The sequence below is a fragment of the Urocitellus parryii genome, chromosome 7 (genome assembly GCF_045843805.1).
Source record: "Urocitellus parryii isolate mUroPar1 chromosome 7, mUroPar1.hap1, whole genome shotgun sequence".
Taxonomy (NCBI): Eukaryota; Metazoa; Chordata; class Mammalia; order Rodentia; family Sciuridae; genus Urocitellus; species Urocitellus parryii.
This window is the reverse complement of record NC_135537.1, coordinates 178,116,771-178,142,246: the sequence shown is the minus strand read 5'-3', so window position 1 is coordinate 178,142,246 and position 25,476 is coordinate 178,116,771. Positions and strand designations below refer to the sequence as shown.

General features: G+C 43.2%; 1 protein-coding gene across 3 annotated transcripts in view; it reads right to left on the bottom strand.

Moving 5' to 3' along the window:
* Positions 1-25,001, bottom strand: part of Nup85 (nucleoporin 85) — a 29,142-nt gene extending 4,141 nt beyond the window's left edge. The window contains exons 1-16 of one of the 3 annotated variants that reach the window (XM_026404761.1): positions 24,922-25,001; positions 21,157-21,250; positions 19,691-19,853; positions 16,010-16,080; positions 15,785-15,820; positions 14,732-14,775; positions 12,632-12,701; positions 10,716-10,837; positions 9,369-9,503; positions 9,143-9,265; positions 8,785-8,916; positions 8,475-8,581; positions 1,452-1,535; positions 1,236-1,301; positions 908-1,059; positions 77-194 (exon numbers count right to left, since the gene is read on the bottom strand). In XM_026404761.1, coding sequence (XP_026260546.1) covers positions 77-194; positions 908-1,059; positions 1,236-1,301; positions 1,452-1,535; positions 8,475-8,581; positions 8,785-8,916; positions 9,143-9,265; positions 9,369-9,503; positions 10,716-10,837; positions 12,632-12,701; positions 14,732-14,775; positions 15,785-15,820; positions 16,010-16,080; positions 19,691-19,853; positions 21,157-21,250; positions 24,922-24,954 — 1,550 coding nt within the window. In that variant the 5' untranslated portion in view covers positions 24,955-25,001. Of the gene's footprint in view, positions 1-76; positions 195-907; positions 1,060-1,235; positions 1,302-1,451; positions 1,536-8,474; positions 8,582-8,784; positions 8,917-9,142; positions 9,266-9,368; positions 9,504-10,715; positions 10,838-12,631; positions 12,702-14,731; positions 14,776-15,784; positions 15,821-16,009; positions 16,081-19,690; positions 19,854-21,156; positions 21,251-24,426; positions 24,529-24,921 lie in introns of those variants that run through there. The other 2 variants (XM_026404764.2, XM_026404762.2) reach the window with 2 other exon arrangements.
* Between the last annotated feature and the right edge of the window lie 475 nt (positions 25,002-25,476).

Sequence of the window (25,476 nt, the reverse complement as noted above, 5' to 3'; positions counted from 1 at the left end):
GCAGCAGTCCTGGCCCCACCTCCTTAACCTTCAGTCTCCCAAACAATTCCTGGGAGCCAGCACCAGCTGCACCCACCTGTCTGACACAAGTGTGGCAAAGGCGGCATCTTTGGCACGGATGCTCCAAGAGAGGGCAGAGCCCAGACGGTTGTTGCGGACAGCCTTCATCGCCAAGATCTTACAGATGCTGCGGACTTTGCAGGGTAAAGGACAAAAAGTGAAGCCTTGCAGCCCTTAATCCATTCAGGACCTCTGCAGGGCCAAGTTTTCCCACAACATCACTATAACTCAAAGCCTATGAGCTCCAGACACAGGCAGGTCATTAGAACAAAATGCTCCTGTGTTTATAAACAACGGTGTCCTTGCTTTGTTAACAGCATATTGAAAGACATACCCTATGGGATTTGCTTTATGAGTGGCTATGCTTTCAGGGGTGGCAAAAAGATGTTTGCTCCTCCCCACATGCCAACCCCTCCATTATCTGTCCATATACTTAAAAACCTATCTTCCTTTGGGTCTTCAACACCATGTGCTTTCAAAGATGGTCATAAATGTGCAAGTTCCTTTGAGAAGAGGAGTAAAGCAGGTTTTTATCACTCAGAGTGGGGGAGGAGGGCAGATCTGCTCACATTCAACCCTGTGTTCCTGCTGAGCTATGAAAGGCCTCTGTATCATTTCCCCAGCTGGGCTTGGCCTAGCTGGCAGCAACCTAGACAGGAAACAGCGTTGACCCTAGGCCTGAGCTCCTAGACTGAGAAGTGGGACAAGATCTTTACTAAAAAAATGAATGCTAGTTTTCTTCACGTCCCAGGTGTAACTGGTGAGAAAGCTGGTGTGATGTCAGCAGAGTTTGGCCTCAACGTGCCCAAACATCCCAGAAGGTAAGCTAGGAGCATGGCCAACTCACCCTGTTCAGTCATCTGTCGCTGTTCACAAATTCGCAGCACCTTGAGGGCTTTCTGCTCTGTGTTGAGAGGGATTCTCTCAATGTGCAGCTCCAAAGAAACTCGGCCCAGTTCAGGACAGTAGTCAAAGTAATCCACCCCTAGCTGCCAAAGGCTGCAAAGATCCAAAGAGAAAATGTGGTTAGCTCAGGGGCTGCCCTGTAGATGTGAGGTCTGGAGGCAAAGTCTCACTTCCCCAATTCTCTGTAACCCCCAAGAAGTCAGAAAGAAAACAATCCAAGAGCCACTGGCACTGATGTGCTGGAAAGCAGCCTCCCTGTGTGGCCTTACCTGTGATGAGCAAACAGTCCTGAGGCATATTCCAATAGGAGGAATTCTCTCATGTTGGAACCAAAACTGGAATAAGACATAACACAAGACCAGACTCCAAGCCTGCTCCATTTGGACCCCATTAGTAGCCCAACCTCCCTTCCAGGCATTCAGCCTGTACTACACTTGAAAACCTGGTGGTGGCAAGAAGAGGTTTGCAGTGTCAAGTTTACTTACTAGAGGTTGTGTGCCTGGAGAAGCCTACAGTGATCCAGCAGGTCTGTCAGGTGGGCCACAAACCACCAGTTGCTCAAGGCAATGCTGCAGATTCAGACATCAAAGCAAAAAGGATATCAGAGAGAAGCCACATCTCCCGTGAGTGGGGTATGAGCAGAACTCCACATCCTGCACTTCAGAAAGATGGGGGGATATCACTCCTACATGTTAGGATGGCTGTTATCAAAAAGTCAAAAGATAGAGCAGGTACAATGTCACCAGCCTGTAATCCTAGCAACTGGAGAGGCTGAGGCAGGAGGATCATGAATTCAAGGCCAGCTTCAACAACTTAGGAAGACATATCAAAATAAAAAGGACTGGGGATATAGCACCTAGGCTCAATCCCCAGTAGGAATTGGGAAAAAAAGAGAAAAGGGAATCCTGGCACTCTACTGGTAGAAGTGGAAACTGGTACAGCCTTTATGAAAGACATTGCAGAGATTCCTCAAAAAATTAGTAAAACAACCAAATCACGGGGCTCAGTGGTTAAACACCCCTGGGTTCAATCCATGGTAACAAAACAAACTACCAAATGATCCAGCAATTCCACATGTGGAAATACATCTAAAGGAACTCACTATCTCAAAAGAGCATATTCAACAGTCAAGGCACAGAAACACATCCACTGATGGATGAATGGATAAAGGAGATGTAAGAGACAGATAGATTGACTGATAGACAGATTTCCATATATGTATATACAAATATCATTTAGCCTTTAAAAAAGAAGGAACTCCTATCACTTGTGACAACATGGATGAACCTGAAGGACACTGCGGTAAGTTAAATAAGCCAGACACAGAATGACAAATACTACATGATCTCACTTATATGTACAATCTAAAAACAGGACAGAGTAGAATGATTACCAAGGGTTCTAGAGGATGTGGGAAATGTGGAGATGTTAGTCAAACTTTGTTAAAAGGTGAATATGTACTGAAAACCTAATGTACAACTTGGTGACGATAGTTAATAAAGTACTGAATACTAAAAGCTGTTGATCCGTGTACAATGGCAATGCCTATAATCCCAGTAGCTCAGGAACCTGAGGCAGAAGGATGGCAAGTCAAAGCCAACCTCAGTAACTTAGTAAAACCCTGTCTCAAAATTCAAAAATAGCTATGCATAGTGGCGTACGCTGGTAAACCCAGTGGCTTGGGAGGCTGAGGCAGGAGGATCGCAAGTTCAAAGCCAGCCTCAGTGAAAGTGAGGCAGTAAGCAACTCAGGGGACCCTGTCTCTAAATAAAATACAAAATAGGGCTGGGGATGTGGCTCAGTGGTCAAGCGCTCAAGTTCAATCCCCGGTACCTGCCCCAACCACAAAGAAATTAAAAATTAAATAAAAGAGCTAGGGACATGGCTCTATGGTAAAGAACCCCTGGGTTCAATCCCCAGTACCCATAAACAAACAAACAAATAAAATCTGTTGAGAGATCTCAAGTCTTCTTAACACACACACACACACACACACACACACACACACACGACAACTATATGAGATGATGGATATGCTAATTAATTTGACTGCCATAAACACTTCACATTGCAAATGTCCATAAAGATCAAAACATGGGCTGGGGATGTGGCTCAAGCGGTAGCGCGCTCGCCTAGCGTGCGTGCGGCCCGGGTTCGATCCTTAGCACCACATACAAACAAAGATGTTGTGTCCGCCGAGAACTAAGAAAAAATAAATAAATGTTAAAATTCTCTCTCTCTCTCTGACCCCCCCTCTCTCACTCTCTCTTAAAAAAAAAAAAAAAAAAGATCAAAACATTATGTCTTAGGGCTGAGGATGTAGCCCAGTGGTAGAACATTGACCTAACATGTGGAAGATCTTGGGCTGGATCACCAGCATTACAAAAAAACATGTCTGGCCTCTTGTGATGGTGGCAGGCAAACTATAATTCCAGCTACTTGGCAGACTGAGGCAGGAGGATCTCAAGTTCAAGACTACCCTGGGCACTTAGCAAGAACCTGTCTCAAAATAAAAAGGACTGACAATGTAGCTTGGTGTTAGAGCACTTACCTAGCATGTGTGAGGCACTAGGTTCAATCCCCAGCACCATACACATACACAAAAAATTATTTTTTTATTTTTAGGTTTTATTTGTACTATGGATTTAACCCAGGAGCACCTAACTACTGAGCCACATTCCTAGCCTGATTTTTTTTTTAAATTGTTTTAATTTTTATTTTTTTAGTTGTTAATGGACCTTTATTTTATTTGCTTATTTATATGTGGTGCTGGGAATCAAACACAGTGCCTTACACATATGAGGCAAGCGCTCTACTGCTGAGTAACAGCTCCAGCCTGATTGATTTTTTGAGACAAGGTCTAAGTTGTTTAGGGCCTTAAACTTGTAATCTTCCTGCCTCAGCCTCCCAAACAGCTGGGATTATAGGCATATGCCACCCTGCCAAGCATAAAAATCCTAATTCTGAAGATATGTTCAACCAGTATTCCTCATACTTGGATATACATATGAATTAGCTGGGGATTTCATGTTTGTTAAAAATGCAGATTCAGGCTCTTCAGGGGGCTGAGGCAGGAGGACTATGAATTTGAGACCAGCTTGGGCAACACAGAAAGACCTGTACTCAACAAAGCAAACAAACCAAAAAAAAGCAGGTTGGGGGTATAGTTCTGTGGTAGATTTCGTGGCTATATGCATAAATTCCTTGGGTCCCCAACACCAAATTTTAAAAAGGCAGCAGGAGAGTGGAGGTGACAAGGCATCAAGAGGAAAGGTCTCCTAGCATCCAGGAACAGCAGCTGCTGCCCAGACTTCTAGATGACAATTATGTCCAGAGGCCAGGAAGTGGTTATGGGGGACCCCAGACTGAGAAGTCACCAGACATGCTCTAGTCTGCTCACATGCCACCTAAAAATGGAACAAAGGGCTGCATGGTGTTTCCTGAAGGATCACAGCAGCCAACGATGCAGTTGATCAGTGACTACTGAAGGCCTCAGCAAACAGCAGGGTTAAAGTGACTGATTCCAAACTAAGAGCTGACCAAGGCCACCCCATCTCCCTGAAGGGTCAGGCAACCACAGAGCTACATTTGAGATCTCCTCATACAAACACTGGCTATTTCTAAGACGGCAGCTTATATGCAGAGCAGATGGAGAGCCTGGTGTCCAGATGGGGAAGACTTAAGGAAAAGCTCCAAAATAGTTGCTGGAAAACAGAAGAACTGTGGAGGCAGGAAGAACACCTACAGTGAAGGTGAGGACCCTGTGGAGGCAACTGTAACCCCCAGTGGATAGTGGGACCCACACTGAGGCCAATATCACCTGACTCCAACTCATCTTGCTTTCTGGTGGCTTTATAGTAATCATGGTTGTCACTCCCTTTTCCTGACCCAGCCCTGCTCTTCTGGAAATGAGTGAGGTCTGCATGTACTGCTGCACCCAGTAAGGTTACAAACTGGGCCAAAACAAAAGAATCTAGATTCAGCAGACTTTAAACTGCACATCTTGGGCTGGGGATGTGGCTCAAGCAGTAGCGCGATCACCTGGCATGCGTGCAGCCCGGGTTCCATCCCCAGCACCACATACAAACAAAGATGTTGTGTTCGCCGAAAACTAAAAATAAATATTTATTTAAAAAATAAATAAATAAACAAACTGCACATCTTGCTTTTTGAAGGAAGTCCTATTGCCTTTTAGTTCAATATTTCTGGAGAACCTGAAGGGCAGTAAGAAACTACGAACACCTTGGCTAACTCACTTAAGTGCTTGCCAGTCCTACTTCCTTTGGCAAGTCTCTCAAGGCAGGCAGGGAGGAAGCTAAACTTCAGAGGACCCCTGACATGGCTTTCCAACTCTGGGTTAACAGGCAAGCATGGCTGCACAGTGCCGACCACAAACTCATGGCCCTCAAGCAGGGCCTGAAAAACCAGGGCCTCTGATTCAGTACCTCTGGCTACTCTTTCTGCCCCTGAGGATCTTGCAGTTTTCGTGGGGGTTAACCAGATGCACAAAGGAAACCTCCCTTCTCGCACCTTTAAAAAGGATTCCTCTCATCCACCTATAATGGAGCAGTCACGAACCAGCTGACATAGTACCCCAAGCATCAAGGCTTCCCACACCACCAGCCACATTCCATGAAGACACTTTCTGGGAAACTGTTCCTGAATCTGAATAATTGAAGCCATGGGAAACCAAGTGCTCATAGGACCCTGACTCAATCATTGCCCATCCAGGAGGACATGGTTTCTAAAACTCCACTACTGCTCTGAAGACACTATATCCTAAAAGTTCTGAGGAGTTCAATTCCTTGTCCACAGTGAACAGGATTTAGCTTCTTGCTAAGACACAGGCAAATACTGAGGTGTACACCAGCAGACCACAGATCCTATACTGCTTATGAGGCAGAGGCGCCTGGACAGGGCTACAAGCCTAATACCACCTTCAACACAACTGCTGTGATTATGTGATTCAGAAAATCCACTAATCTACTGCCACTTCCCTCTCTTTCTTCTGTCACTAGGAATAGCAGGGTGGTCTCCCTATCTACTGTCCTTGCACCTAAGACAGTTGGTCTGCTCAAATCTGTTTTGTTCCTAAAATTCCAGATCTGGCTTATGATGGAAGTCCTGGTGGGACTCACCGCTGAAAGGGAGAGCAGATGCAGTAAGACCTATGGCTTAGAACTGCTGGAACAGACATCAGTGAGGCCAGATGATGAGGTGTATGCCTCCGTGAATACATGTGTGTCTTTTGAAGTTATTCTAACTACATAAACACTCCCTACCCCAGCATCACCTATTTACAGGCTTGTGAAAACAACACTGACATGAAATTCATACACCTGTAATCCCAGCAACTCTGGAGGCTAAACTTAGAAAGATCTTGTCCCAAATCTAGTATCATTTTTGTGAAGCTCTTGGCTTTCTTTTGGCCAAAACAAGAAAAGCATGTGACAAAGGGAAACCCTTCCCACATCTACTAAAACAGATCCAGTCGAGGTCAGTGAGCTTGCTACTAAACAAAGCCTACTGATACCCCTTCCAACCTCATCCCTTCCCAGCAATCTTCAATACAACACCCACCATCCAGGAAAGGTAGATGCTTATTGACTTACTATATATGATACTTCTGGAAAGCCTTCCTTCAATTCATTATGTTTGACACTCCCTTTCCTGCCTCACCAGAGGCTTTCCAATGATGGGACAGCCTTTGGGGAAAAGGCTAGAAATCTCAGCCCTCAGCCCATTAGTTTGATTCCCCTAATAAAACTAGAATGAGACTGCTGGGAAACACTGTCCTGTAACAGGGTAGTATGCTCAGTTGGTGCCAAGAACCAGGTTTGTTTTATCTAGATTTTAAATATCAAAGTAATTTCCTACAATGTTATTTTAAATAAACATCCCCAAAATACAAAGAACAGGACTGGGATACAACTCAATTGGTAGAGTGCTTGCCTCATCTGCACAAGGCCCTGGGTTCAATCCATAGCACACCAAAAAAATAAAAAATAAAAAGGTAAAATAGTTACAAACACTATAGCCCTCAAGCCTCAGGGAAACTCCCAAATTCATCCGTAGAGAAGCTATTATCTGCCTGCATCTGGACAGGAAGGGGAGCTGGACACGTGTCTCTTCCAAATTTCAGGCACTGCCAATGTGAGAATCTTATTAAGGCATGCACCTGTAATCCCGGCAACTCTGAAGGCTAAACTTAAGGGCTGGGGATGTGGCTCAAGTGGTAACATGCTCTCCTAGCATGCGTGGGGCACTGGGTTCGATCCTCAGCACCACATAAAATAAAAAAATAAAGATGTTGAAGGCTAAACTTAGAAAGACCTTGTCTCAAAATTTCAAAAAAAAAAGGATGTAGCTCAGAGTTAAAACACACCTAGGTTCAATCCTCAGTATTAAAAAAAAAAAAAAAAAAGTGGGGCATTCAATAGGTGATTAGGCCATGAATTTACAAAGGGGCTTGCTGGAGGAAGTTTATTCCCTTCCACTTTTCACCATGTGAAGGACACAATGCTCCTCCTCCCTCCACAGCATTCAAGGTGCCACTATGCAAATAAGAGCATCCCTCATAAGACACCAAATCTGACAGTGCCTTTATTTTAGTCTCCAAAACTGTGAGAAAATAATTTCTATTTTTTTTTTTTTTATATTTATTTTTTAGTTCTCGGCGGACACAACATCTTTATTTGTACGTGGTACTGAGGATCGAACCCGGGCCGCACACATGCTAGGCCAGAGCGCTACCGCTTGAGCCACATCCCCAGCCCCAAATAATTTCTATTCTACATAAATTACCCAGTCTCAGGTATTCTGTTTTAGAGCACAATCTAAGGCAGCTGTCCTATAAGAGAAAGGATAAAAAAAATCCAGAATGTTCTAGAGATGAATGGTGGTGACAAAATACAACACTATTAATACACATAATGCCACTGAATTACACATCTAAAAAATGGTTAAAGTGGCTGGCTGTGGTGGCACATGCCTGAAATTCTAGCTACTTGGAAGGCTGGGGCAAGAGATCTCAAGTTTGAGACCAGTCTAGGCAATCTATTAAGACCCTGTTACGGCACACATTTGTAATCCTAGCTACAGAAGAAGATGAGGCAGTGGGAGCCCAAGTTTGAGGCCAGCCTCACAACTTAGCTAGACCCTATCTCAAAATAAATTTAAAGAAAAAGCTGGATGTGGTGATACATGCCTGTAATCCCAGCAACTCAGGAGGCAGAGGGGGCAGATCACAAATTCAAGGTCAGCCTTAGCAACTTAGCATGGCCATAAGGAACTCAATGAGACCCTGTTTCAAAATAAAAGGGGCTGGGAATGTGAGACTCAGTGGTCAGGCTCTCCTGAATTCAATCCTTAATACAAAAAAAAAAAAAAAAAGAAGAAAGAAAGAAAGAAAAGTGCTGAGTACATACTTCAGTGGTAGAGCACTTGTGAGTTCAAGTCCCAGTACACCCCCCAAAAAAAGATAAAGTGATGGGATTGGAGGGTCCTACCTGCATTCCTTGATCACTTGGTGGATGTCAAACTCAAAGGCCGCCATCAAGATGTTGTCCAGGGGCTCTGGGCTGCTCTCACCTCCCAGAAACATGTCCAGGCTGGACTGTGGAAAGGTGATGACCCACTCAATCCCCAGCATGGAAGCAGAGATTTAGGGGAGCAGTCAAGACTGCTATACAGGGACCCCTGGAGAGGGATGATGGGTTCCTTCAAAAAGGGCTAAAAGAGCCTTCCTATTCTGGAAAAGCTCAAGAAAATGCACAAATAGACCCCAGGACTACTGCCCCCCATGAAGAGCTCACTCACCTGGGCATAAAAGTGCAGATCAATGGGTTTTACTGTGGGATGAGAGTACAGAAGCCGAGTGACTAGGAAATGGTACCAATTACTCAGAAGTTCCTTCTGCTCCAACAAGGCGGCCTCATCTCCCAGCATGATCTGAGGAGAGAAATTCCCTGAGCTCCACTTCCTCTAAGGGCAGCTTCTCTACGGTTTTGCTAATCTCAGTTGGGGCCCAAGCTTTCAACTAGAAGCCAAAAGTTCCTTCTTTCCCAGCATAGTGAGGGACAGCCCTGTCCATGGAGCCAGCTTCTGCTATGGCTCCAGGGGATGCCACAGCCCTAGGGAAGGCCATCAGGACCCAACCAAACTGCTTCCCCCAGACCTTGCAGAGAGACTCTAGGCGGGGGCTGGAGGCAAACGTGCCATCCTGCAGGTGCCGCTCACACTCCTCTCGCCAGTGCTGCCACTTCAGCTCCAGCTCAGTCAGCGTCTGAGTGTTGCCAGGCTAAGGGGAAAGACCTAATGAGATGCCAACCCACCAAACCCTTTATATTTCAAGAAATCATTCCCAATCCCATGACCCAGCAAGCAAGGCTAGTTCCACATACACTGAGAATAGGCATTGTCCTCATCAGGTCCCCCAGGATTCGACACATGCCTGCAGAGGTGGGGCTGGCATCTGCCTCCTTGGACAGCATCTGTCGGGCCTCATCTAGCCGACCCTGAAGCACCAAGACGGTCACCTGCAAGGAGATGGCACAGGTCTGGTCCTGAGAGGTTTTACAACTCCTTAGGCAGTTCTCTGCTCCATGGATGACTTTTTCCTTTTTTCTAACCCTGAGCCATATCCCCAGCCCTTTATTTAAAATTCTGAGACAGGATCTCCTTAAATTGCTGAGGTTGGCAATTTAACATGACCCACTCAATCCCCAGCATGGAAGCAGAGATTTAGGGGAGCAGTCAAGACTGCTATACAGGGACCCCTGGAGAAGGATGATGGGTTCCTTCAAAAAGGGCTCTACCACTGAAGTATGTACTCAGCACTTTTCTTCGAACATGGGATACTCCTGTTTCAGACTCCTGAGTTGCTGTGATTACAGGTGTGTGCCACTGCATCCAGTTCCATGGATGGCACCCTTCAGAATCCATTTATCACACGAGTCTCATAGTTTTACCCTGACCATTTTTATCAAATTGCCAGTTATTGCCTATTGGTAGTGCACACCTATAATCCCAGCTACACTGGAATCTGAGGCAGGAGGATCTCAATTTCAAAGCCAGCCTAGGCAATATAGTCAAACCTCGTGCCAAAAATAAAAAATAAAATAAAAGGGCTGAAGAGATAGCTCAGTGGTACAGCACTTACCTAGCATGTGCAAGACCACAGGTTTAGTCCCCAATATCACCAAAAAAAGAAAGAAATTGCAATTCAAGTACATTTATGTACATACACATACTCAGAATAAATATAGCAGGTCCTCTACTTGTGAATTAACATTCTCATTAAAATTTACTTATAACCCCCAAATCAATATTCAGGCACTTTCACCACCATTCAAATGACAAATGCAGTTGAGCCCAGTGGCACACTCCTATAATCCCAGTGACCCAGGAGGCTAAGGCAGGAGCATCATAAATTCAAATCCAGCCTCGGCAACTTGGCAAGACTCTGTCTCAAAATAAAAAATAAAAAGGGCTGGGGATGTCAACTGCTTTTGTATGATCTTCCTGTCTTCTCTTCCTTAGATCCAAAAAGAACTCAAATCCCTTTTCCACTAGAATATCAATGAAGCTTTTTTTAAGCTCTGCCCTAAAGCAGGGAAGGAAAAAATATCTCCATGATCAGTCTTGAGGAGCCAGGCAGGAGCCTGAGGACAACCTCAGAATCACTCAAAAAGCATCCAGGCAGCAGAATGCAAGGTGGGAAGAAGGGGAGGCCTGCACGAGGTCCTTACCAAGTTCCAAAAGCTCTCGTGTTTGCTTGGATTCTCACTGCCCAGAACGTCTGCTGACAAACTGTCCACTTCGCACACATGGAGTCGGACCCAGTCGAGGAGATGGAGGAGGAGAGGGCCAGCTGGGAGGAGAGAGTCTCATCATGCACGAAAACTTCACTTCACCTGCAGCAAGTTCTACTTTAACCCAGGTAGGGAGAATGTGAAAGCGGACAAGATGGCATTCCAAGAGGGGCTCATCCCTCCTAAACAGGCACACATGGTGCTGCATCAAGTGCTATGCTAGGAAAAATCAAGTGGAACTTTTACAAAATCCTCCCTGTGCCAGTCAGCTTCATCCTTCACTGAATCCTGGAAAGGGTTGAAGCTGGGATGCAGACCTCATCACCCCTAGCCAGATTCTTCACAAAAATCTAATGGCTACGTGGTTAATGGCCATTTAGGGACCAGTACTGACTAGATGTTACATGCAGTGATGTGAAACTGCAATCTCCTCAAAATCTACTAGAGAAAGTAACTAATTTAACTTTCAGGTTGCTCAGTGCTTCAGTAGTAGAATGAATGAACTGCTATACTGCACAGAGGTCAATACTCATATATGGATACTAGCAAACAAAACCATTTCAAGAAATTAAAAATAGCCAAGTGCAGTGGCACACACCTGTAATTCCAGTAGCCTTGGAGGCTGAGGTAGGAGGATCGTGAATTCAAAGCCAGCCTCAGGGCTGGGGATATAGCTCAGTGGGTAGAGTGCTTGTCTCAATCCCTACCACCACCACCAAAAAAAAAAAAAAAAAAAAAAAAAAGGCAGCCTCAGTATAAAGCAAGGTGTTAAGCAACTCAGTGAGATTCTGCCTCTAAATAAAATATAAAATAGGGCTGGGGATGTAGCTCAGTGGTCAAGTGCCCCTGAGTTCAATCCCCAGTATCCCCCCCCATACACACACACACAAAAAAAAAAAAAAGGAAAAAAGCCTACCACACTTCCAGAGTACACATTCAAGCCAGGACACTATATGACATAATTCAAGATCAACAAAATAGGGCTGTAGATGATATAGCTCAGTGATAGAGCGCTTGTCTATCATGTGTGAGGTTCTGGGTTCAACTTCCAGCATATATAAAAAAGGAGAAAAAAAAAAAAAAAACCCAAACAGAATAATCCCACCTAGACATGGATCAGATATAGGGTTGCCCGGACCCAATCATTAACTATCAAATTCTCAAAGCAACTTTTGACTCTCACCACCTAACTCCTCTTCACATCTTTTTTTTTTTTTTTTTTTTAATATTTATTCTTAAGTTTTAGATGTACACAGTATCCTTATTTTACATTTATGTGGTGCCAAGGCTCGAACCCAGTGCCTTGTGCATGTTAGGCAAGCACTCTACCAGGGAGCCACACCCCAGCCTCCTCTTCACATCTTTAAAACTTTAAGCTTCACCTATCCATAACATAAATACTAATCACTACTCTCATGCACAACTTGAATATTTGTTTACTAAGTACTTGGGTGTTGGGGAACACCAGGGATTGAACTCAGGGGTGCTCTACCACTGAACTACATCTCCATCTCCCGTCCTTTTCATTTTATTTTGAATCCAGGACTCACTAAGGTACCAGGATGAGCTCGAAACTGCAATCCTCCTGCCTCAGCCTCTGAAATGGCTAGAATCACAGGTGTTCACCACTGTACCCTGCCTGTTTGAGGGAAGGTACTTCATGACTGTTTTTTGCACATCTAACAAAATGACACATTTCTTGGGGTGTCTTATAATGACTTCTGATGGCTATTATGAAGAACACTGGAAAAAAAAATTCCTAGCAGCAAAACATACTGATTCATAGGACAGATGAGGGATGATCAGTGGAGGGCAGGGAGCTCTCTAATATGATAGGATTATTCCAGGCTCACCTGGGGCCACTTCAATAAAAAGAATCTCACACAGGTTCCATATGAGCTCCATTGCTGACAAAATGGAGACCTTAGGAAGAAACAGAAACAGGTTTAATATTCCTCAGGTTTGTTCTCAGAACAAAGAAAGAAGGGCTTGAATCCCATGATGGTCACTCACTAACCTAACAACTACTGACATGTCTATGGCAGTATTTCCACAGGGCATTCCATATGAAAATTTTCAGTGATGATATTATTATTTTTTTAATTGAACTCAGGAGCACTCAACCACTGAGCCACATCCCCAGCCCTATTTTGTATTTTATTTAGAGACAGGGTCTCACTGAGCTATTAGTCCCTCACCATTGCTGAGGCTGGCTTTGAATTCGTGATCCTCCTGTCTCAGCCTCCCCAGCCACTGGGATTAGAGGCGTGCATCACTGAGCCATGTGGTGGTGATATTATTTTAATGGTTGTGATTTTATTTTAATGTTCATTAGACAAATAAAACCAGAACATCATACTGATACTATTGAATTGTGACTTAGGAAGTGGTAGTATTTAAATAAAAAGGGAGAGACAATATTTTAAAAAGACCAAATAATAAAAGCATACAATTAGGCAAAAACTGTGAAGTTGGTATTTCAGTGACTCAATTTTTTTTTTTTTTAAATGTCCATCAGTAAGAGGTCGTTTTTTTTTTTTTTAACTACTTTTTTTTTTTAATATTTATTTTTTAGTTTTCGGCGGACAGAACATCTTTGTATGTATGTGGTGCTGAGGATCGAACCCGGGCCGCACGCATGCCAGGAGAGCGCGCTACCGCTTGAGCCACATCCCCAGCCCTCAGTGACTCAATTTTAAGAAGTAGTGTACTAAAGGCAAATCTTAGGCTAGGGTGCAGCTCAGAGGTAAAACATGTGCTGAGCATATACAAGGCCGAGTTGAATCCCAAAATCACAAAAAAAAAGAAGAAAAAAAAAGTGGGCATCAGGGTGTGGTGGTACACGCCTGTAATTCCAGTTACTTGGGAAGCTGAGGCAGGAGGATCACAAGATGTAGGCCAAAATGGGCAACTCAGTGAAACCCTGTCTCAAGACGAAATATAAAAAACAGTAGTAGATATAGTTCAGTTGTAAAGCACCCCTGGGCTTATTTCCTAATACCAAAACAATAAAGCCCCATATAATACCTAAAAATAAATCAGACTTGGACCCTGCCCTTAAGAATACACAGGCTCAGGCTGGGGATGTGGCTCAAGTGGTAGCGCGCTCGCCTGGCATGCGTGCAGCCCGGGTTCGATTCTCAGCACCACATACAAACAAAGATGTTGTGTCCGCTGAAAACTGAAAAATAAATATTAAAAAAATTCTCTCTCTCTCTCACTCTCTCTTTAAAAAAAAAAAAAAAAAGAATACACAGGCTCAGGCTGGGGTTGTGGCTCAGCAGCAGAGCACTCGCCTAGCATGTGCGAGGCCCTGGGTTCGATCCTCAGCACCACATAAAAATAAATAAATAAAGTGAAGGTATTGTGTCTAACTACAACTAAAATATATATGTGAAATTAAAAAGAAAAGAATACTCAGGCTCCTCTTCTCTACCACTCTTCTCTACCATCCAGACACCATCATCCCTTGTTCATAAGAGGAAAATAAACACTTTGTAGACGAGAGATAGGACACTTTTCCCTACTGACTACTGAGTTTAAAAAATACCAAGAGTCTACCAAAGAAAGAAGATTTCTGCAAGTCATCTTCCAGCTCTAACTAAAGCACAACCATTTGCCACTCAGCAAAAATTCTGAGTTCATGATTTGTTTTTATAATAAGCACTGGTTCTGAACGTACAACTATCCGTCTCAAGTGACAACTCATATACACTGTGTGTTTAGGATTTATAGTTCTCTGAAAACTCATGTGGTATTTATCAAGGTGATCCTTGTGTTCCAATGTGCTAGACCTTGAAGGATGACTAGCAGGATCTCTGTCGCCCCAAATGGCTGCCCGTAGACCTGGAAAGAAAGAGTTCCACCCTAACAGTGACTGTACAGCTATCCTAAGTGGGTCCTGAGGACACAAATAGATAGTAGTGCCAATACGATAGGCAGCTCCCCCTTACCTGGCTGCTGAACTGGCGACCACTGGCTGGATCCTTTGCAGCAACTAATAAAACACAAACATTTTAAGCAAGCTATGGAAATGAAATGTTATGCTATGGAAATGTTATTCCCATTGTTCTAACTTCATATGTCAGTTCTATAGCGTGTTTGTTTCTTTTGTTTCTCTTAATGACCATCATTTTCTAGATATTTTTTGATACTAAAAACTGAACCCAGGGGTACTTTACCACCCTACCCCTTGTTTATTTTTTATTTTGAGAGAGGGTCTCACTAATTCCTGAGGGCCTCACTAAAGTGCTGAGATTACCCAGAATTATAGGCATGTGCCACTGTGTTTAGCCCTACATGTTTTTTGATGTCTCATATCCCTTTGTTGTACTTCAATGCCTCTCAAACAAAACTACTCAGGTTATAAAGAGCACTTTCAACTATAATGCAGCCACCTTAAAGGCTTCTGATTCCAGTTGTGGTGGCACGCACTATAGACAGAGTACTTGCCTAGCATGTACCAGGCCCTGGGTGCCATCACTAGAACTATAAAAAAAAAAAAAGCCTCTGTGTTATGATTTGGATGTGAGGTGTCCCCCAGAAGCTTACATGTGAAACAATGCAAGAAAGTTCAAGAAAAAAATAATTGGGGGACTGGGGATGTGGCTCAAGTGGTAGCGCGCTCGCCTAGCATGTATGAGGCACTGGGTTCGATTCTCAGCACCACATAAAAACAAAATAAAGATATTGTGTTCACCTAAAAAACTAGAAAATAAATAATAATAATAATAATAATATTAGGGTTACAAGAGTCTTAACCCAATCAGTGAATTAATCACCCAATGGGATTGAGCGGTTAGGAAGGCAGGTAGGGTGTGGCTGGAGGAAATGGGGCATTGGGGATGTGAGACCCTATCTCTAAATAAAATACAAAATAGGGCTGCGGATGTGGCTCAGGAGTCGAGTGTCCCTGAGTTCAATCCGCAGTACCAAAAAAAAAAAAAAAAAAAAAAAAAAATTAGGGATTGTGGTCTGGGGTTGTAGCTCAGCAGTAGAGCGCTTACCTTGCATGTGTGAGGCACTGGGTTCGATTCTCAGCACCACATAAAAATAAATACATAAAATAAAGATATTATGCCCAACTACAACTAAAAAAAAATTTTTTTTAATTAGGAATTGTGTAAAATTGGAAAGAATTTGAAAATGCAACATCAGACTTTACTGTTTAGTATTTGTAGCCAAATAGATACCATGAATATGACCACACACATACATAACAAAATTCTTACTTGCAAATTGGTGCATTTCCTCCATACAGGCTCTTATGACTGATCGATAGTTTTTACTCACTCGAACCAATCTACAAAAAAATGAGATGACATACACAAGATGAGCTTGGAACATCTCATATCTCATATCAGAAAGGGAGCACTCAAATCACAAAGGAATTTGCTGAAAAAAAAAAAAAGTGGGGGGCATCAGCCAACCTGAAAGAGATTCACATGCTCCAAACCTGGAACAATCTGAATGACAAAATGAACAATTATGATAGAGGGGCTGGGATTGTGGCTCAGTAGCAGAGCATTTGCCTAGCATGTGTGAGGCATTGGGTTCAATTCTCAGCACCACATATAAATAAATAAAGGTCTATTGACAACTAAAAAATATTTTTAAAATATTAATTATTAGGGTCTGGGGCTCAGTGGCAGAGCGCTTGCCTTACATGTGTGAGGCACAGGGTTCAATACTCAGCAACACATAAAAATAAACAAAATAAAGACACTATGTCCGTGTATAACTAAAGAAAACAAATTTTTTTTAATAATAATAATTATTGTTATATAATCAGGATAAAACAAACATGAGGTTACACTAATGTTTATCATTGCAGATGATTTTAGGTGTTTTTATTTTTGTACTAGGGATTAAACACAGGGTGCTTTACCTCTGACCCCCATCCTCAGCCCTTTTTAATTTTATTTTTAGTTTCTTAAGGCCTTCTTAAATTACTGAGGCTATCCTGGAACAATTGCAAATCCTCCTGCCTCAGCCTCCCAAGTCTCTGAGATTATAAGAGTGCACGATTGCACCTGGATATATTTCTGCAGTTGAGACACACTGATGGACACTAAAATTAGTGGGTGAAAAATATGAGGAGAAATAGGATTTATACAATCTCAAACTTTCGCCCCTAATACATATATATCACCATATATTAGCAGCAAGGGAAAAATGGTAACTTGACAGCAGAGAAGCCTAACAGAAACCACATAATCAAGGTCAGCATCCTCAGTAATGGAACATCAGTATCATGAACCTGTGTGTAAAGACACATCACTTCTGTGTTCTTCTTGGTAACAAATGCTTTGTCAATTAGGAGAAAACATCTGACAAACCCAAACTGAGAGGTATTCTACAAAACAGTCATTAATATTCTTCAAAAGTATGAAGGTCAAGAAAGAGACTAAGAAAAACATACACAAACTCATGGGCAAAATTATAACCTGTTATATTTTTAGTTGTAGAGGGGCACATTACCTTTATTTTATTTATTTATTTTTATGTGGTGCTGAGGATTGAACCTAGTGCTTCACACATGCTAGGTAAGTGCTCTACGGCCAAGCCAGAATCCCAGCCCTCAAAATAAATTTTTAAAAAAGGCTGGGGAGCCAGGCATGGTAGTGCATGCCTGTAATCCCAGCAGCTCAGGAGGCTAAGACAGGAGGATTGAGAGTTCAAAGCCATCCTCAGCAACATCGAGGAACTCAGTGACACCCTGTCTCTAATCAAATACAAAATTGGGCTGTGGGGCCTGGGGTTATGGCTCAATGGTAGAGTGCTTGCCTAGCACCAGTGAAGCACTGGGTTCAATCTTCAGTACCACATAAAAAATAAATAAAATAAAGGCATTGTGTCCATCTACAACTAAAAAAAAAATTTAAAAAATATTGGGCTGGGGATGTGGCTCACTGGTTGAGTGACCCTGAGTTCAACCCTGGTACACCCCTCCCCCACAAAAAAAGAGGAGGTGGAGACCTGGGTACAGTGACACATGCCTATAATGTCAGCGAATCAAGAGGCTAATGCAGGCCTCAACAACTTAGCAAGACCCTGTATTAAGATTTAAAAAAGTTTTAAAAAGGACTAGGGATGCATTGCAGTGGTAAAACACTCTAGGGTTCAATCCCCAATGCCTCCGAGAAATAATAATAAAAAATAAGATTTGGGGCTGGGATTGTGGCTCAGAGGTAGAGCGCTCACCTAGCACGAGTGAAGCCCTAGATTTGATCCTCAGCACCACATAAAAATAAATAAATAAAATAAAGATATTGTGTCTAACTACAACTGAAAAATGAATATTAAAAAAAGAATACGATTTTAAAAGAGCTGTGTATGTAACTCAGTGTTAGAGCACTAGCCTAGCATGTGTGAGGTCCTAAGTGCAATCACCAGTACCATCCACACACAAAACAAAAATAGTACATATTGTGCAAATGGTCTATACAGAATAAAATAATTTCCCAATTATCTTCCCAATCCTCACTATTGCCCATTTTATAGTAAAGAGTATAAAGACTCAGAGGCAGGGGATGGAGCTTGGTGGTGCAGTGCTTTCTTAGCATACATAAGGCACTAGGTTTCATCTCCACCACAGAAGGAAGGAAGGAAGGAAGGAAGGAAGGAAGGAAGGAAGGAAGGAAGGTAAAAGAAAGGAAAAGAAGAAAGGCAGGCAGACAGTTAGGCAAACAGACTCAGTAAAGACTCAAACAAGACTAATTTACCTAGCCAAACAACAAGGTAATGGGCAAGCCCCTGTGGACAAAACTAGCTTCTCACAATTAGAACATGCACATGTATATTCGTTCATTGAACATACTAAACAAAACACCAATTGTACTGACACACTGGAGATGAAGGAACAGATAATCTATAGAAGTTAAGACAAGGTCCCCTGCCATCAAGGACTTACAGGACTTTTAATATTTTTTCCTAGAAATAGTAACAGATTTCTCTGAGTCATCATATTCTGTACCTCAGCTTCTTAAACCAGTGATATTCTCCCCCGCCACACACATACACAATTGATAAGGGTATTGCCCAGAATAACTCATTTGTGAAAAGCTTAGCTAGGAAGTAAGATACAAAAAATACCCCGTGCCCTAAGAATATGACCAGACATAATAAAAATCTAACATAGAAGTTCTCAAACTCCGGTGTGCTTAAGAATCACCTGGAGATTTTCAGAACCAACCCCAAAGATTTTCATTTTGTTGATCTGAGGTAGGACCCAGAATTTGCAGTTAACAAGTTAATACCCTGATACTGAGAGAGTTAAGCCTTGAAACATGTTCAAAAATTCTTAATCTTAGAAAACAATAGTTTTCTTGTCTCAAATGTTAAGAAAAGTCTCAAAAGTAATTCTTTTAAGACTAAACAAAGTAGGCGTGATGGTACACACCTACAATTCCAGCAACACTAGGAAGGCTGGGGCAGGACCATCACAAGGTCAGTCTGGCAAACTTAGTGAGACTGTCTCAAAATAAAAATGGCTGGGGACAGAGCTCAGTGGTAGAGTATTACTTGCCTAGCATGTGTAAGGCCCTTGGTTTGACCCCCGGTAATGAAAAAAAAAAAAAAAAAAAAAAACCTGCCATTTGGTTAACAAATCTTAAAACAACAGGACCTCATTCAATAATTCTCAAGTGCTGATTTGGCCCAACTGCCTTCTTTGGAGGGTAAATGAAGTAGGAATACAAACAGCAAAAGCGCAGCAACTCAGAGTCAACCAACAGCATATGAACATTTCCTGTGGGACCTGTATTCTAGTGTACAGGGAGGCCATACACCAGAACCAGGAGTTACTCCTTTCTTTAGGCATCCCTTTCATCACTCAAAAGGACAAGAATGCATTTCATATGGCTTTTCACAATAAAGCTATAAATTTCAGCATCTACCAGCAGCCTACTTACTGAGCTTTTCTGGACTTTCCAGTCAATTCTTCTTCAATTCTCTGGAGACCCACAAAGATTCCATGGGATTCATTAAAGAGTTTTCTCAAAATTTGAGAGTAAACATCTACATCTTTCCGGATGATATAGATAAAGGGACAGTTTGGGGCTGTCTCTGATTTTTCTGGGGAAAAAAAAAAAAAACAGGAAAAAACATTAACATCATTACCACCTCGAAAAGAGAATCCATCCTAAAAATTTGAATTGAGTATTTAATTATAAATTAGCTTCTGTGCTACTGATTTCATTTATAAAAACTAAAGTGTGACTTGCGGTGTAGCTCAGTATTAGAATACTCACCTAGCATGTGTGGCTGTGGTTTTAATCTCCAACATTGCAAAACAACCAATGAAGCAAAATAAATAAAGTAATATAGATTACCATTTATAAATCATTCAGATATACAATCATACAAAGGGCTGTGGATATAGCTCAGTGGTAGAGCACTTGTCTACCATGTGTAAGGCCCTAGATTCAATTCCAGTACCATATAAGAAAGACTGGGGATGTAGCTCAATGGTAGAGTGCTTGCCTAGCATGTGTAAGGGCCTGGGTTTGATTCCTAACATCACCAAAAAAAAAAAAAGTGTATCAGAAAAAAAGATCAGGAGCTGGAGTTGTGGCACGTGGTAGAGCACTTGCCTGGCATGTGTGAGGCCCTAGGTTTGATCCTTAGCACTTCCTATAAATAAATAAATTAAATAGATCCATTTACAACTAAAAAAAATAAATAATTTTTAAAAGATCTATGGACCAGTCACTGACGGAAATTAGGAAAACCAAGCCAAGGATAAGCCATCTGCATCTCTTCTGCTGTGGATATAAACCACCATTTCTACAAAACCACCATTCAATTCACACTGTGAATGCAAAAGTAATGGCCACAGGACCTAAGTTTCACAACAAGGGGACTTATATTTGCAATGCCTTGGGTTTGACCCCCAGCACAAGATAGGAAAGAAAGGAAAAGGGGAAAAGAACAGTTAAGGTTTTAAAACATAAAGGAAATCCTTTCTGAGCTGGTGCACACTTGTAAGCCTGTAATCTAAGCCTGTGACTAAGGAGGCTCAGGCAGAGTGAGTTCAAAGCCAGACTCAGTGAATTAGCCAAGCCATAAGCAACTCAGACCCTCTCCGTGAATAAAATCAAAACAGGACTGGGGATGTGGCTCAGTGGTAGAGCACCCTGGGTTCAATCCCCAGTCCAAAAAAATAAAATAAAATAAACTTTCCCATAAAACAAGGAGACATTTTTTTCCCTTGGACTTAACATCTTCCAGGTCTCATAAATGAATGCAAAACTAAAACAATTAGTTTAAAAATGAAAATGGTGCAAAATAAGCACAATCGTTTCATGTCTCTGCTAGTCAAACATGAAAGAAAAACAACCAAATATGCCAAGATAATCTAGTAGGAAAAAATGACTACCTTTTTTGTTGAAGGAGGTTTCGCACACCAACATCTCCCCAGGACCCCAGTCAAAACACATTTGCTTCTTCTTGGAATTCATACCTGGAATCAACTAGAGAAAAATAAGAGTAGGAAATGTTACTCCTACTGAAGGCTTTGCTTTTCAATTGATTTTTTTTTTTTTTAAAGAGAGAGAGAGAGAGAGAGAGAGAGAGAGAGAGAGAGAATTTTAATATTTATTTTTTAGTTTTCGGCGGACACAACATCTTTGTTGGTATGTGGTGCTGAAGATTGAACCCGGGCTGCACGCATGCCAGGCGAGCGCGCTACTGCTTGAGCCACATCCCCAGCCCTTTTCAATTGATTTTTAAGTACAATCCTAGAAATCAGTGGTTATGAAAATTATGAAGTGTTAATCCACATGCCCAGCTTCAGGGACCACTGAGTCCCCGAACCTTGCTGGGCACCTCAACCCTGCCTGCCAAGCTATACACCAACTTGGTTTCTTCCCCTCCCAGTACTGGAGTCAGTCATGCTCATGTGACCACTAAGCTATTTCACCTACTCTTTTTAATTTGGGACAGGGTTTCAAGAAATTGCCCAGACTGGCCTCAAATCTGCCATCCTCCTGCTTCAGCCACTTCAGCAGCTGGGAATACAGGCCTGCACACTGTGTCCAGTTCACCCTAATCAATTCTTACTCTGTAATTAGCAATCTATGGTTTGGAAAAAGGAGTTCAAAAAATAAAAGGTCAGAAACTGTGGCAAATGCCTATAATCTCAAGTACTCAGGAGGCTGACGTAGAAGAATGGAAAGTCAAAGGCCCTGGGCAACTAAGTGAGACTGTGTGTCAAATTATTTAAAATGAAGGGTTTTATTTGTTTTGGGTGGGGGGTGTGGGGAGTACTAGGGATTTAACCAGAGCCTTGCACTTGCTAGGCAAGCCCTTAACCAGTGAGCTACATCCCCAGCCCTCAAATAAAATTTTTTGAAAGGTTAGGTGGGGCTTGGGGGTATAGCTCAGTGGTAAAACACTTGCCTATCATGTTTAAGGCCCTGGTTTCAATCCCCAATAGCACAAAAATGATAAAAATGAAAAATAAGTAAATAACTGAACTGTTACTAAAAAAAAAAAGAAAAGAAAGAAACTTCCAATCCTATAGCTTCTGTGCCATCTCTGTAATGGTGATTTTTTTTTCCACCTCAGGCCAATCCCTTTGAGTGTCAGCTTCACACACGCAGCTGCCTAATCCAAAGATTAATCTATAGAGTTATATCTATAACCAAAAGCCAAAAAGTAAATCTTTAAAAATTTTGGTTTTTAGTTATAGATGAACACAATGCCTTTATTTTACTTATTTTTATGTGGTGTTCAAGATGAAACCCAGTGCCTCACACATGCTAAGCAAATGCTCTACCACTGAGCTACAACCCCAGCCCCCAAAGTAAACATATATCAGATGGGGGTCTTGCTGTTGCCCAGGTAGTTCTTGAACTCCTGGACTCAAGCAATTCTTCCACCTCAGCCTCTCCAACAGCTGGGACCACAGGTGTGTGCCACCATGCCCAGATTAAAAAAAAAAAAAAGGATCCCATGATGTCTATCCTTAGCCCAGAACCTTTTTCCATACTCACAAATGAACAGTCTTCCCACTTGTTAGAAATAATCTGTGCTTCTTCTCTTTCCCTCAGCACCAAAATCCAATCCACCAATGACTCCAGTTCTAACCACTTACCACCTCTATCTGTGTAACCCTGTATAACCCAAGCTCTCATGAACTCTCCTCTGAACACTGCATCTCTGTCAGCATCCAAATGACTCTCTTACATGGTTATTATCTGTCCTGTAAGTAGACAAAAGTTCACAGGATTAGGGGACTCTAGGATTCTCATTCACTGCCTAAAAGAGACTGGTACAGATGGCATACCATAAATATTTTTGACATCGAATTTTGACTGTCAATAGTCTAGTCTTGATACAAGTATATTCAGTACTTAGGAAGTTCTAATGCAGCCAAACAAAGCAAGAAGAGGCTGGGAGCGGTCGTGCACATCTATAATCCCAATTTAGGAGGCTGAGGCAAGAGGATCATAAGTTGGAGGCCAGGGCTGGGGATGTGGCTCAACCGGTAGCGCGCTCGCCTGGCATGCGCGTGGCCCGGGTTCGATCCTCAGCACCACATACCAACAAAGATGTTGTGTCCGCCGAGAACTAAAAAATAAATATTAAAAAAAAAAAAAAATAAGTTGGAGGCCAGCTTCAGTAACCCAGTGAGACCATCAGTGACCTGGAAAGATCTGTCTCAAAATAAAAATGTGGGGACTGGGATTGTGGCTCAGCAGTAAAGCGCTTATCTAGCACATGTGAAGCCTGGTTTCAATCCTCAGCACTACATAAAATAAATAAATAAACAAAATAAAGATATTGTGTCCAACTACTTCTAAAAAATAAATATTTTTTTAAAAATGTGGGGGCTGGAGATACAGTTCAGTTGGTAGAGTGCTTGCCTGGCATGCACAAGGCCCTGGGTTCAATCTCCAGTACCATAAATAAATAAATGAATAAAAATGAGGCTCAGTGGTAAAGCACCCACAGGTTTTACCAGACTCAGTGGTTTAAAAAACAAAACAAAACAAAAAACAACTTCACAATATACACAAAAATGAACTAAAGCCTTTTTTGCAGGGGGTGGGGGGGTGGGGGGTGTCTAGCTCAGTGATAGAATGCCTGCTTGTTTGCACAAAGTCCTGGGTTCAATTCCCCAGCACCAAAACAGAAATTAACAAATAATTAGATCATAGACAAATGTAGAACAGTATCTGTAAAACTTAAAGGCCAGACACAGGGACACACTCCTGTAATTCCATCTACTTGGGAAGCTGAGGCAGAATTTTAATTATGAGGCATGCTTGGACAACTTAGTGAAATCCTTGTCTCAAAAGAGCCAGGCAAGGTCTCCCAGCAGCTCGGGAGGCTGAGGCCGGAGGATCACAAATTCAAAGCCAGCCTCAGCAATTTAGCCATGCCCTAAGCAACCTAGCAGACCCTGTCTCAAAATAAAATACAAAAAGGGATGTGACTCAGAAGTTTAGCGCCCCTGCGTTCACTCCCCAGTACCAAAAAAATAAAATAAAATAGAACTTTTGAAAAGCTACAGTGAGCAGATATTTGACCTAGTCAAGGGGGTTAAGGTAGGCTGCTGAAGCTTCCATTTGAAAAATGAGCAGCAAATAAAGCAGGGAAGAGACTAGCATTGCAGGAGTCGGGAATGGAAGGCATCTCCTACCTAAAGCTCAGGAATTTCTTTATTACAGATCATACACACTTGACATACTCTCTTGAGAGTTCAAGCGGAATTGAATAAAAACAGTCTTGCAAGAGAATAAATACGTTTCATATCTGTAGAGCCCGCACAGCACGATAGGTGAAAGGCAAGTTCACGGCGCTGTGATGTGGAGCCTAGGTTGGCTGGAAAGTTTAAAGCCCCGGGTCCTCTGCTTGATCTGAGCTCGCTGGAATGCCCTCGAGGATACCAAGAAAATAGGTCGGAAAGACAAGGGAACAAGAGGCCTCCAGGCCGAGGCTTGTGAGTATACCAAGGCGCCGAAAGGCAGTGACCACTACCACCCGACCCTCTCCCTAATCAACGCAGGCCGCCTCCGCTCAGGACACCTGAGTCCAGGAGGCGGGCTGCGCCCGGCGGGGAGGTAGGCCAGCCTCAAGTGACAACGCAGACGCAGTCCTCGTGCCGAGCAAGTGAGCCCGTTCCGGGCGCCCTTACAGTGACTGTCGGCTCGCCGTCCAGCTCCTCCATGGTGCCACCTGGACCTCGCGGAGCCGCCAGCGCTGTGCGTTCCAGACTCCCGCTCAGAGCCGGCTGCGAGAGAGGACCCCGCCCGGGCGCCCCCTGCGACGCCTGCAGGCCGGACTCGCCGGCGCTGCAGAGGCCTTTCGTCTCAGCCACGACCCGCTCCTTAGCGGCTTTCTAGGCGTCTTTCCTTCCCGGTCGCGACAGTTCGCCAAGAAAAACAGCGCCTGAGACCGCCAGTCCTCGCCGGAACGTTCTCGGCGGGTCAGGCGGCGCCGCGGACAGCCCCGCGCCGAGCAGCGGAAGGCCCCGGGGGCGGCGGGGCGCGCGTGGGTTAGCGCAGCCCCGCGGAGTCTCGGCCGCAGGTGTCGGCGGCTCCCTGGGCTCGCTGGGTCCTGGTCTGGGGCGTTAGTCTCGTCGAAGCCGCTTCTTCAAACTCCGATCGTGTAACGGGGTTTGTGTTCACAGGCAGCCGCCGCCACTCCCACCTCAAAACGCAGGACGCACGCGGCCCAAATCGAGGCTGCT